At 40.2% G+C, this 14748-nt stretch overlaps 1 protein-coding gene across 1 annotated transcript; it reads left to right on the forward strand.

The window, feature by feature from the left end:
* Positions 1 to 1666: 1666 nt before the first annotated feature.
* LOC144888659 (uncharacterized) lies at positions 1667 to 9321 on the forward strand. Its single transcript, XM_078767310.1, has 2 exons — positions 1667 to 3214; positions 4938 to 9321. The coding sequence occupies exon 2, from the start codon at positions 8455 to 8457 to the stop codon at positions 9289 to 9291; it is 837 nt and encodes a 278-aa protein (XP_078623436.1). The 5' UTR covers positions 1667 to 3214; positions 4938 to 8454; the 3' UTR covers positions 9292 to 9321.
* The last annotated feature ends 5427 nt before the right edge of the window (positions 9322 to 14748 follow it).

Below are 14748 nucleotides of genomic sequence, written 5' to 3' on the forward strand. Positions count from 1 at the left end.
ACAAAGAGTCTCTTCCCTTGAAAGAAATGGTGTATTATCATCACAATACTTAACATTCATCTCTCTTATTAATCTTGTAAAGTAATTCATTTTTGGTTCTAATTTAAAAGTTATATATATTTATATATTTTTTATTATTATTAATTAAAATTAAATCACAGAAAATACATTGTTTGTATGAACCCTCATTATTAAGCCCTATTCTATCACAAGCTGGACAATTCTCTAATTTATCATATGGAGAGTCTGGAAATTCTAAATATCCTTCAGAACTTATCATATTTATATAGTAAATGTTTACTTAAACTAAACGCAAGTTTATTAGCTAATAAATACAATGTTTCAAAACACAAAAGACAAATTTCAATCAATCTCTACTTCGGTGGAAGATATAGAAAAATATGTCAAAGATGTTAAATTGAACAAAGATAAATATGGAAATTTTTGGGTAAAACCAGTTATGGAAAATAACATGAGCCCCTCTATTTCATTCAAAGGAAGAGCCCTAACTATACCTGGAAAGACATCCATTAAAGTAAATCTAACAAAAGTTTCTCCTCTACTCCTGGCAATTTATTCAAAGCTTGAAAAAGTGATCGATCGCAATACTTTGAAAAAGAATGATAAGACCATCAACAATACTCGTGGAGAAATTTGTATTTACTTTAATAATCCAAAGGGTGTAGATCTAAGTAAAATGAATGATGTTAATATTTCTGGTGAAATGTCATTTCGTTCTATGATAGTTAGAGATTATTTAAAGATAACTTTTGATATTAAAAATGTAGAGATTGAATCTGTTGATGAAAGAAAGTATATAGATGTTGATGGGAATTTTTTTCCTGCTAATTAAATATGAGTCATTACAGCAGTGAAGATTTTACTATTTTATTGAACTCGGACGATAGTGATGATAGTATTTCATTGAACTCGGACGATGGTGATGATAGTATTTCATTGAACTCAGATGATAGTTATGATGCTAATAGTTTGTGCTCAAATGATAGTTATGAGAATAGCTTTATTGATGACTGAGTATGATTCTCAGTATTCATGTGATAGTTATGACTCAGATGATAGTGAAAAAGTGTTTTAGTTTAAGTATAGTTTCATATATAAAAAGCCTGTAAAAAGGCACTTTCTTCTATAAGTGTTTTACTTTAAGCACAGTTTCATATTTTTTAAAAGCCTCTAAAAAGGTGTTTTACTTTAAGTATAATTTTGCTTTATAAATATGATCAAAGCAACGTATTGCGACGTTTGTGAACAAGAATATAAACAATACAAAAGACACCTTAAAACTAACACACACATTTAATCTACTTCACCTACTATCTCCTATTCAGAAGGAAACAAAACACTGTTCTGCCTGTAATAAAAATATCCTCAAGAAAGGCTTCGAAATACATCTTAAAACAAATCAACATTTATCAAATTTTATCACAACTAAAAACTCTGATGGCGCATTCAAAGGACATATTAAAATAAGAGTCTTTAACTTCAAACCTCCTGAACCAGAGTCTATAGTTGATGCTGTAGAAATAGTTAAACCTGCTGTTCAAACGTTGATTGAAAAAACACTAAAAGAAATGAAACCACTTAAATTTTATATGGGAGTAAAATTAGAAATGACAAAGGACGAAGGAGTTATAGATACACCATACATGAGAACTGAGCCACACTTTATATCTTCATATCAAGATTTTAAAACATCAGGAGTCTATGATGAACTTATTAAACAAGAGCAAGATGTGGATAATTCAATCGTAGGAAGTGGATTCAATATAGGAAAAATTATTTACATAGACATTCATATTCTTAAATCAGATCCTCTAAAAGCTTCTTCTTACATTGATTTACCAAGTGTTATCAAAAATAGAAAAGCAGTTATCGATATCAAAAATAAAGACAATAAATGTTTTCTCTGGTCTATTCTAGCACACTTGCATCCTCCACATTTTCATGATGAAAGAGTATCTCATTATAAAAAATAAGAGAATACATTAAATACGAAAGATCTAAAGTTTCCTATGGCTTTAAATGATATTCCTAAATTTGAAAAGTTGAATAATTTATCAGTTAATGTTTATGGTCTAACAGAAACAAACAACATTCAGGTTTTAAAGCTTTCTGACAATTGTAAACAAACTCATATTAATCTTCTATATTTTAATTCAGATGAAAATTCACATTATACATACATCAAAGATATTACAAAATTAATAAAACCACAAGTATGTAAAAGAACAAATAAAATATATATTTGTATGCGTTGTCTTAACTTCTTCCATGCACAAGAAAGATTAGATAAACATTCAAATTATTGTGGTGAACATAAATCAACGGTAATCAACATGCCTAAAAAAGGCTCAAAGATCACATTCAAAGATGAAAAGAAAACAATAAAGCATCCATTTGTTATATATGCTGATTTTGAAAGTATTTTCGAAAAAATTGATACTGCTTCTCCAGATCCAAAAGAATCATACACAAATAAATATCAAAAACATACTCCTTGTGGTTTTTGTTATTGTATCAAATCATCCGTTGGTGATGAATATAACAAGTCAGAGGTGTATAGAGGCTCAAATACCCCAGAGGAGTTTGTGAAACGACTAGAAAAAGACTGTGTTCGATTAACCAAAATAATGAGAGAAACCAATAAACCAATGTCCTTAACAAGTAAAGAAAAAAGAGAATTTAGACAGCCAAAGGTTGCCTGTCATATTTGTGAGAAGAAAATTGGTAAAGGTCTAAAGGTTAGAGACCATTGTCATCTCACTGGTAAATATAGAGGTCCGGCTCATCAAAGTTGTAATATTAATTATCAACTCCCCTCTTTCATTCCTGTTTTTCTTCATAACAACGCTCATTATGATACACATCTATTTATCAAGGAACTCTCAAAGACTTCTGGAAGTATCTCAGCAATTCCAAACACGGATCAGAAATACATTTCATTCACAAAAACAATTCACACATCTCCTATTACTCATATCAGATTTCTTGATACATTTAAATTCATGGCAAGTCCATTGGCTAACTTGGTTCAAAATCTTAAAGAGTTTCCATGTCTTTCAGAGTATTTTTCAGATAAAGATTTTCTAACACAAAAGGGAATTTACCCCTATGACTATATGGACTCATTTGAGAGATTCAATGAAACACAACTTCCTTTAAAAGAAAATTTCTATAACAAATTAAATAATGAGAGGTCTATATATTTGTATAATATATCCAAATATATCCAAAATACACAAGAAATACACAAAAATACACTCCCACACAAATAAACAACATTTATTCCGTTCAACAGAACAAACATTTCCTCTATCATGACACGCATGTCTTCAAAATTATATGACCAAGAGAAAAGTAAAATTAATTAAAACTGCGGGCAGTGATGATCCGGGGACCATACCGCTCCATCCTGATTGGACGAGTGCGTGCTAGAGTCGTCCTCAATGCCAAACAGGAAATTAGAGCTGTCTCCCTCGACATATCACGTGCCTTCGACACGGTCTGGCACCCCGCTCTGCTCACCAAACTCTCCTCCTTTGGTATCCATGGAAATCTCCACGCATGGCTGGCGGACTTCCTCTCTAGTCGTCGTCAACGTGTGGCCCTGAATGGGTTTCTCTCATCTCCTCTTCCTGTTCAGGCTGGAGTTCCCCAAGGCAGTGTTCTGGGCCCCGTGCTTTTTCTGGTCTTCATCAATGATCTCTCTGACTCTCTCGAAAATCCTCTCTATCTCTTTGCTGATGACTCCACTCTCTGCCGCTCCATTCCTCTTCCCTCAGATCGGCAGTCTGCTGCCTCCTCACTCTCTGAAGACCTGGACAAAATCACAGACTGGTCAAACAAGTGGAACATGTCTTTCAATCCTGACAAATCTCACACTCTTACTATGTCTCTCCGAAAAGATCGACTGGACAACCCTCCCATCTACTTTCTCAACAATCCTCTCCAAGAAGTTCTGTCGCTCAAGATTTTGGGTCTCACTATCTGCCATGATCTTTCTTGGGAAAACCACATTTCCAAGCTGGCCTCCAAAGCCAGTCGCCGACTGGGCATCCTCCGTCGTGCGAAGTCCTTCCTCGGCACACCTGAGCTCCTCACCACATACAAGGCTTTCATCCGCAGCTCAATGGAATACTGTTCTCCCCTATGGGCCGGTGCTCCTGCCTCACACCTAGCTCGGCTTCACGCTGTTGAAACCAAAGCTTTCAGAATTATTGGAATCTCCCGCGATGAAGCTATCTCTGAGGGCCTTTCACTCACTCACCGCAGGCAGGTAGGTGGTCTTTCTGTCTTCTACCGACTCCTCTCCGGCCTTGCACCCCCAGCTCTCTCTGTGCTCTGTCCCCCAAATATTCCTACAGGTCGCACAAGGTCTGCCAGCAACCCTCTGATGGTTAAACTGCCGAAATCTCGGCTCTCTGCTCACCTTCACTCTTTCATTCCTCTTTTCTCCCGCCTCTGGAACAAACTCCCTCACTCCCTTCAATCCCACTCCTCCCTCCAGGTCTTTAAAACAGCTGTTCACCACCATCTCTTATCTTCCCCCATCCAAAACCTTGATCTTTTCTACCCCCGCTAATTCACCCCAGATCCACCTTGTTTGAAATTCCAACTTCTTTCCTGGAAGTCCTGGCAGTGTCCATATGTTTTATACCTCTCCCACCGCCCCCTTCCCACGCCCCCCCCCAAAGCCCTCGCCCTCTCTCAGATCTCTCGATGTCTCCATGTCTCTCGGTCCCTGCTCTCAAATGTTGTGTTTGTGTCCTTCCCCCTCTCTCCCCATCTTGTCTACCGCTCCCTATGTTATATGTTTTATGTGTCGGTTTGTCTTTCTGTGTGATTAATGTTCGCTCTTTCACGAGCCTCGACCTTGTATACAAAAAAAAAAAAAAAAAAAAAAAAAAAAAAAAAAATAGTCATATATCTGATAAAGATTATGTACACGCCCAAAATGTTTGGAAAAAATATAACATTAAGAATCTTGGTGAGTATCACGATTTATACCTCAAAACTGATGTGCTTTTGTTGGCTGATGTGTTTGAGGCTTTCAGAACAATCTGTCATTCTGGATATGGATTGGATCCTGCTCACTATTACACTGCTCCTGGATTGGCTTGGTGTGCGATGTTGAAAATGACAAAACAAGCTTTGGATTTGATAACCGATGTTGATATGCTTTTGATGATTGAAAAGGCAAAGAGAGGAGGAATTTCACAAGTCTGTTCAAAGAGATATGCTAAAGCAAATAACAAGTACATTCCAAATTATGATCCATCGGTAGAGAGCTCCTACTTGATGTATTATGATGCGAACAACCTGTATGGCTGGGCAATGTCTCAGGCTCTTCCTTATGGAAAACTTAGATGGGTAAAGGAAAAAGATTACAAAAAGGTTTTACAAGATGTATGTATCTCTACACAAAAAGAATTGGATGATTCAAAGGTTGGTTATTATTTTGAGGTCGATTTGAAATATCCAGAGGAACTTCATAACCTACACAAATCTCCCATTTGCTTGTGAAAAGGAAAGTCCAAAGAATGAGTGGTTAAGTGATTATCAACAATCATTTAATATAGGTGAATCAACAGAAAAATTACTTACTACATTATATAACAAGAAAAATTATGTTCTACACCAAAGAAATTTGCGACAATATTTATCAAAAGGTCTAAGAGTAGAGAAGATCCATAGGGTTCTAAAGTTCAATCAAAGTCATTGGTTAAAGGGGTACATTGATTTTAATACACAAAGAAGAACAGAGTCAAAAACAGATTTTGAGAAAGACTTTTATAAATCGATGAATAATGCGGTCTTTGGTAAGACCATGGAAAATGTGAGGAAAAGACAAAATATCAGACTATCAACATCTTGGAAACAAGCATCAAAATTAATTAATAGACCGAGTTTTACTAGAGCTGAGGTCTTTACTGAGAACTTTTGTGCGATCCATTTGATTAAAGAGAGTATTGAAATGGACAAACCTATTTATATTGGAACATCAATTCTTGATTTATCAAAGTCATTAATGTATGATTACTTTTATAATAACTTGAGGAAGAAATATCAAAATGATGTTAATCTACTTTATATGGATACAGATAGTTTTATTTTGCAAATTAATACTGATGATGTTTATTCAGACATGAAAAAGGACATTAATATCTATGACACTAGTAATTACAGTCCAGAGAGTGAGTTGTTCTCTTCTAAAAATAAAAAGGTGATTGGAAAGTTTAAGGATGAATTAGGAGGAAATGTCATGAGTGAATTTGTGGGATTGAGGTCTAAGGCTTATGCTTATAAATACATTGTGAATAACGTTGAAAAGACTGATAAGAAGTTAAAAGGTGTAAAGAAAAATGTTATTAAAGAAACAATAAACTTTAAGGATTATTATAACTGTTTAACAACAAAGAAAGAAGAGTTTAGAAAGATTAATGGAATAAGAAGTTATAAACATAAATTATATTCAGAAGAGGTGAATAAGAAAGCATTGTAGTCAGGCAGATAGGTGTAACAATTGTGGGTTTATACGTACAAGCATGAAATTTGGCACAGTCATAGATAATAGTCTAATGAATAATTCCAGATATGGACCCACCGCGAAAACGTCCTATGGTAGCCGTGGCGGCCATTTTACAAAATGGCCGCTTTTAGTCTAGTGGCTAGATAGGGGTCTCGTGCACCCCCCCGAAATATACTTCTCATTGGTGTCTATAGATAGGAAAAAATGTGTAGAAAATGATTTGCTATGTTAAATAGTTGAAAAAATGTCCCACGTATCATTTTTATGCAAATTAGTGCAAATTAGCAAATTAAATAAAGTGCAAATTAGCAAATTAAATAAAGTTTTTATTTATTTATTGCAACTTGTTATCGTATCTTATCTTTTTTTTCAGTTGGTGTTTCGAACAGCGAAATGTCTCAGAGTTATCAGCTAGTGGATCCATTGCAACCTGGACAATCAAAGGCGCAGGTACAGACGGATTGGAACAAGTGCGTTTTGTGCCAAAAAATCACACGAGAAAGTTTGCAATGCCCAGCAGAATCAAAACGGCACGATGTTTGAGTTGGTTATTCTACCATTGCCTTCAAGCAACTTGTTATCGTATCTTATCTTTTTTTTCAGTTGGTGTTTCGAACAGCGAAATGTCTAAGAGTTATCAGCTAGTGGATCCATTGCAACCTGGACAATCAAAGGCGCAGGTACAGACGGATTGGAACAAGTGCGTTTTGTGCCAAAAAATCACACGAGAAAGTTTGCAATGCCCAGCAGAATCAAAACGGCACGATGTTTGAGTTGGTTATTCTACCATTGCCTTCAACATCAGACGTTTCAATGAACTTCACGAATTACCGATGCCACTAGAATTAGGACGCCTTGATGACGGGAATGGCATTGAAGCTACGTTTCTGGAGAACAATGCCAAGTAGGCTGGGCCAAATCGGAGGTGATTTTCCTAATTCAATGTAATTTACCTAAAAGTTGTGAGTGAGTATCAGGAACAAAATCATGAAAAAAAATTTCAAAAATATTGACGTTTTACGGTCAGACAGCCCATTACCATAGCAACAGTTACAGACGACTCAAAAAATGCCTAAATTGACGATTTCTCAAGCTGTGTTTGACCCCCAGAGTTGATTCTGGTACCAAAAGATGCAGAATTGAAAGCCAAGGATGATTGGATAGCTTAACAATGTCTGTGACACAATTCAATACCACTTTTATCCAAAAAACTGATTTTTGTCTGAAATTTCAAGCATATTTATGGAAAAAAATTGAAAATTTTGCTTTTTAATCATAGGATAACCATTAATCAGATTAAATTTACTTTAAATTGTCTTTTACAACCTTGTATTGTCCAGTTTTTATAACTGTTATAACGTTGTTTAAATTTGGCCATCTTCATTTCAATAAAAAAAAGTTAACAAAAGCAGCTTACAATCATTAATTTTAATGCCTGCTTTCGGTTGTTACTGTAACCATTCATCAGGGCGTTCAAGGCGCTCTTGCACACATCAAGGATAGGTGCTCTTGTCTTCGATACAACGGCAGTGAACTCTGGGGTCAAGAGTGGAGTCGTAGTAAGACTGGAGACTGAGTTTGGCAGGAGTCTTCTGCAACTGGCGTGTCGGCACCACATCCACGAATTGGTTGGAGGGGCGTCTTGCTCAATAGTGTATGGCCCCACCACAGGACCTAATGAACAGCTGTTCAAGCGACTGCTCAACACTTGGAGTGAATTGGACCAGGGCAACTACACATTGGTCGAGGTGTCTGCTCAACAGAGAGAGCTGGCTGGCCATGTACATGCCACCATCACCTTCCTTCAGACGTGGATGGACAATAGCACAAAGGAGACTCTTTGACACGACTACCTGGAGCTGGCACACCTCACACTGCTGTTTCTTGGAGGGACTGTCCCTGATGGTATGAGGACCATCACTATCAAAGCTCCTGGGGCATTCCACCACGCCCGTTGGATGAGCAAGACTTTATACACTATAAAGGTGGCACTCTTCCGTTGGCAGCTGGGAGATATCTACACACCCAAAGAGCTGGAAGACATAACCAGTCTCGCTGCATTCATGTCAGTCTTCTACACTAAAGCGTGGTTGACATGTACCAGTGCTGCAGATGCACCATCTAACGACATGTACCTGATGAAGAACCTCCTCAAGGCTGAGGCCAGTATCGCAAAGAATCCAACAAAGTGGCCTGCCAAATTTCTGTCCTTTGTGACTGTGGCCCGAGAGAAGCTACAAAACCATTTGTGGTACCTCTCAGAGAGATTGGTCTCTTTGGCACTCTTCTCGGACAGAACGTCATCTGACAAGCAGACTATGAGAAGGGCTATGCTCAGGTACCATGGGACTGCACATAACATGATACAGGAGATGCCAGCCTCACAGCAATTGGGGAGTAAAGCCCTCAAAGACTATGTTGGTTACGACTCTTGGAGCATGTTTGAACTCTTGGGTATTGACTCCAGTTTTGTCAAGCTCCCCGTTGCACAGTGGCCCACCTCAGACAGCTATCGTCATGGCAAGGAAGTTGTGGCCAAACTCCCAGTTGTCAATGACGCAGCAGAGCGGACACTTGGACTCGCCACAGATTTGAACACTAACAAGGCCCCCAAATCTGAGGCGCAGCTCCAGGCTCTATACAGGGTTGTGAAGGGCGTCAGGGAGAAGCTGCATGGACTGGCAACATCCACTGAGGTTGTGACTAAGAAGTCATTGGCCTCCATTGATTACAATTGGGACTAGGTTTTTTATTTTGTTATCAATGTTCAATGTCAGACCTTAAATTTGAGACAAAAAAGCTTAATCAATGACAAAAGTTAATTTAAAGTACATTTAATTTGACTATAGCTCTGATTAATGATTATCCTATGATTAAAAAGCAAAATTTTCATTTTTTTTTCAAACAAATGCCTTACATTTGAGATAAAAACGAGTTTTTGGGATAAAAGTTGTATTGAATTGTGTCACAGACATTGTTAAGCTATCCAATCATCCTTGGCTTTCAATTCTGAATCTTTTGGTACCAGAATCAACTCTGGGGGTCACACACAGCCTGAGAAATCATCGATTTTAAGAATTTTTTGAGTCGTCTGTAACGGTTGCTATGGTAACGGGCTGTTTTACCGTAAGACGTCAATATTTTTGAAAAACAATTTCATGGTTTTGTTTCTGTTACCCAGCCACAACTTTTAGGTAAATTACAACCTTGTAGTATGAAAAATTGAAAATCACCCCTGATTTGGCCCAGCCTAATGCCAAGTGGCACAAATCTTGCCATACAAAATTCAATAATATAAAACTACGAGCAGAAAAAAGGAAATGCACACAGGGTTGCGACCCTGATGCTACTCCATCCAAGAAATACACTCGTCAAGTCGCTCATCATGAAGTGGCAGCATCGGATGTCTGTTTTTTATGCGAAGATGTGTCAACTTCCGAACCACTCCGTGAGGCATCAACTTTTCGTCTAGACTCACGCGTACGAAGATGTGCATTAGACCTGCAGGACGAGAGGCTACTTGCAAAATTGAGTGCTGGGGACATGGTCGCACAAGATGCAAAATATCATCCAAGGTGTCTTGTTTCACTTTACAACAAAACTAAATCATTACAAGATAAACAGAAGATGGACACAACTGATAAAGTCAACCATGGGATTGCACTAGCCGAGTTGCTGTCATTTATCGATGAAACAAGAATAGATGAAGAGCATGCCCCTGTCTTTAAACTTGCAGATCTCGTCAAACTTTATTCTAATCGTCTAGAACAACTTGGAGTGGAGCAGCATGTCAGACAACATAGCACAGAGTTAAAAAATCGTATCCTGGCCCAAATCCCAGACCTTACGGCTCATAAGGAAGGGCGTGATATACTACTTGCATTTGATAAAGATGTAGGACCTGCCCTCCGTAAAGTCTGCAAAGAAGACTACGATGACAAAGCCATATGTCTTGCAAGGGTAGCGGAGATAGTACGTAGAGAAATGTTCCAAACTGCAGCTACATTCACAGGTTCATTTGATGAGGACTGCCAAGTAAAATCAGTACCTCAGTCACTGTTGACTTTGGTGTCCATGATCCTCGACAGCCCCAACATCAAGTCTCAATCAGGTGATGGTGTAACCCAAGCAACCCTCAGCACAGCTCAGTTGTTGCAGTACAATAGCTCCATCCGTCGCAGAGTGGGAAGTACTACTGTGCGTCACAACAAAGACAGAGAAACCCCATTGCCCATCTACGTGGGACTCACAGTCCATGCAAGGACTCGGAAACGTGACCTCATTGAGATGCTGTTTGATCTCGGACTGTCCATCTCCTATGACCGAGTGATGGCAATCTCCACATCCATGGGAAACAGAGTGTGTGAGCAGTATCACCGAGATGAGGTAGTGTGTCCACCCAATCTACGCGAGGGCTTATTCACAACGGCAGCAGTTGATAATATCGACCACAATCCGAGCTCCACAACGTCGACAGATTCCTTTCACGGTACTGGGATATCACTTTTCCAGCACCCCAGTCTGCAAAATAATGGGACGGACCGCAGGGAACACAGCGTCCTTGAACAGCCATCTACTACCACTACACTGTCAGAGCTCCCAGAGTCCTACACCTGTGTTCGTCCGCTGGTGTTACCTCGGAAGGATCCTCCACTCCCAAAGGCTGATGGTCCATTGAAGAGTGATGGGCAGGAGATCACCCAGGCATTGCACCAAGAGTATGGGTGAGTACTTGTAACATTCTAACATAATACCATGCCATAAGAACGTGATGCAATAACATTATTGTTATACCATGAGTAAATGTTTGCTTGTTTTCTGACAATTCTAATGTACTTTGCTTAATTTACAGATGGCTGGATACTGTGAAACAGAGGTATCAAGAAATCCCACAAAGTGACAGTAACTTATCATGGGCAACCTACCATGCCAGTAAGGAGTCAGGACAAGATAATCTGCCGGCGATCACAGCACTACTTCCCCTCTTTCCGGACGACTCCAAGTCTGTTGGTATGATACGGCACTCCATGGACGTGATTAAAAAGCTGTGATGGAAGTCAACCAAGGACAGAAACCAGTGATCACTGTGGATCACTCGACACCATCTCCAAGCAGATACAGTGGACTTGGCCATCAACGTACGGGGAAGATCATTTCGTCATCATCTTGGGAGGGCTGCATATAGAGATGGCTGGACTAAAAGTGATCGGAGACTGGCTGGAAGATGCTGGATGGGTGGAAGCCCTGGTTCAGGCCAAAGTTGCTTCTCCTGGAACTGCAGATTCATTTCTGCATGCATCTCATGTTACAAGAACCAGACATGCGCATCAAGTGACAGCAAGCAGCTTATATATCCTACTGACAAAATCTTACGCCCATTACACAGAGTCTCTGGAGTCTGAAAGCCATCCTGAATCCTTTGATGACTGGTGTGGTCAACGAATTCGAGATGTGCCACAGTTCCAATTCTGGCACATCACTCTTCAACTGGAAGTCCTCCTCTTAACGTTTGTCAAGTCACTGAGGACAGCAAACTTCCCCCTGTACATGGACAGCCTCACACAGCTTGCACCATGGTTTTTCAGCATGGACCACACCAACTATGCACGATGGGTGCCTGTCCACATTCGAGACATGATGAGTCTTAGCAAGTCACACCCAGATATTGCTACTGAATTCACCAATGGCAAATTCACAGTTCACAAGACAAAACGAGTTTTCTCATCTATGGCCATTGACCAGGCTCATGAGCAAAATAATGCTGCTGTGAAGAGACTGGCTGGTGCTGTTGGACTCACTCAAAATCCAAATGCTCTTAGAAGATGGATGGTGGCTGGGCCGGAACTGGTTAGAATGACTACCGAGTTTGAAGCATCCATGGAGGGAAGGAAAATAAGGATTAATCAAGACACACGCCACCATGAGCAAACATATAGTTCACAGGTAATCTTTACTCAACATGTCAAACGTCTGGTTGAAGTAATAGAGGAAATGGGAAACCCCTTCCTAGAAGAGAGTACAGACTTGCTGCGGCTGGACACAAGAGACATTGCTGACCCAACTGTTGTTTCTACTGTTCAACAGGCTGAGGAGATAGGTAAGCAACAGTACAAGACCTTCGTAGCAGACCGTCTACTGGAGCGAACCGTACCTCTTAGAGCCAATAAAGAAGAATAAACTCCCATTGTTTAGTCGATCGTCTCCAAGAGAGAAATCCAAGACAAGTTTGCAAGTAACTTCGCTAAAGAGTGACTGCTCTTTATTCTCAAGACTCTACATTGCGTCTCAAACACGAGATGGTGATCTTGCAGAATTTCTCCGCCATGAAAACCAAGCATGTCCCCCGTCTTTATCTCAGCTTGGGAAGTTACGACTGGGAACCAAATCAGATCTATTGGTGTGTCTAGAGAGTTGCGCAGAGGTCAGAGGTGATGCTCCAAAACCAGATACTGACGTCACTATCCTTGACGGGGCAGTGTTGGTGAACGTTCTGAAACCAGTTGCTGCCAAAACCTTTGATGATTATGCGCTGAAAGTATTCTTGCCACACATACAAGGTCACTTGCAAAGAGCCTGTCATGTGGATATAGTCTGGGACCAGTACCGTGACAACAGCCTGAAATCTCAAGCCAGGGACAAACGTGGGAAAGGCATTCGAAGGAGAGTTGACGGATCCACTGTTCTTCCAGGAAATTTGCAGCAGTTCCTGGGAATTGATGCAAACAAAACAGAACTGTTTGCCTTCTTGACAAAACACATCACACATCTTGTATCAGATAAGCAGATAGTCACCACGGATGGTTCAGATGTGACGTGCATTCCCGCACGCGACACCAGTCATCTTGCCCCATGTGACCATGAGGAGGCTGATACACGAATGATGATACATCTCGCGGATGCAGTCCGTGATGGATTTCAGAAAATTCTTCTGCGTACGGTGGATACAGATATAGTGGTATTGGCTGTGGCAGCAACAACCAAACTCAAAATCCAGGAGCTTTGGGTGGCCTTTGGGACAGGCCAGCACTTCAGGTATATTCCAGCACATGAAATTGCAGCATTCCTCAGACCAGATAAGTCACAGGCCCTCCCGATGTTCCATGCATACACAGGGTGTGACACAGTCTCGTCATTTAATACACGGGGCAAGAATACAGCCTGGGATACCTGGAAAGTATTTGACGAATTGACGCCAGCGTTAGTTCATCTCTCCACGAGGACAGCAGACATCTCTGATGACGTTGTGGCAGTGCTCGAGCGGTTCACCATTCTTCTCTACGATCGCACCAGCAATCTCGTCAACATAGACGAAGCTCGACAGGCACTCTTCACGAAGAAAGGACGAGCCATGCAAGCTATTCCCCCTACCAGAGGAGCCCTGGTACAACAAATCAAGAGGGCTGTGTACACGGGTGGCCACTGCTGGGGAAACATGCTCAAGGTTGTTATGGATCTGCCCTCACCTGGGGATTGGGGATGGATCGATCCCCACAACTGGAAACCCCTGTGGTCCATGCTTCCTGAAGCCAGCATTTCATCAAGGGAGCTGATTTGTTGTAAATGCAAAAAGGGTTGCAAGGGACGATGCAAGTGCAAACAAGCTAGTTTGAAATGTACCGCTTTGTGCCAGTGTGGTGGAGAAAATTGTGACGTATAAACAAGATCAAACTGGAACTATCTAGTAATATAAGTTACTGTTACAGTGCTTGGTGGGTTAATTGACATTGCTGGCAACACAAATGCAAATTGTGGTCATTTGGAGAATACAATTATGGCATATATGTGTATCTAGTCATTTCATTAGAACATAAAGAAGCATTTGTGTCGTCCGGTAAAAAATAATCGCGGTCAAAACGGCCATTTTGTAAAATGGCCGCCATGGCTACCATAGGACGTTTTCGCGGTGGGTCCATATCTGGAATTATTCATTAGATTATTATCTATGACTGTGCCAAATTTCATGCTTGTACTTGTTTCATGCTTGTAATGTAATGTAAAGGGTATGACTACCGCCGTCTCAATGACGCTACCACCCCCGACAGGTACCCGATCCCGCATATCCAAGACTTCTCCGCCCGTCTGGCGGGACGGGTCATTTTTTCGAAAATTGATCTCATACGGGGATATCACCAGGTACCTGTCAGGGCGGCCGACGTCCCTAAAACAGCAGTCATCACGCCGTTCGGCTTATTCGAATTCTT

The sequence above is a fragment of the Myxine glutinosa genome, chromosome 13 (genome assembly GCF_964187855.1).
Source record: "Myxine glutinosa chromosome 13, kmMyxGlut1.1, whole genome shotgun sequence".
In the NCBI taxonomy this organism is placed as follows: Eukaryota; Metazoa; Chordata; class Myxini; order Myxiniformes; family Myxinidae; genus Myxine; species Myxine glutinosa.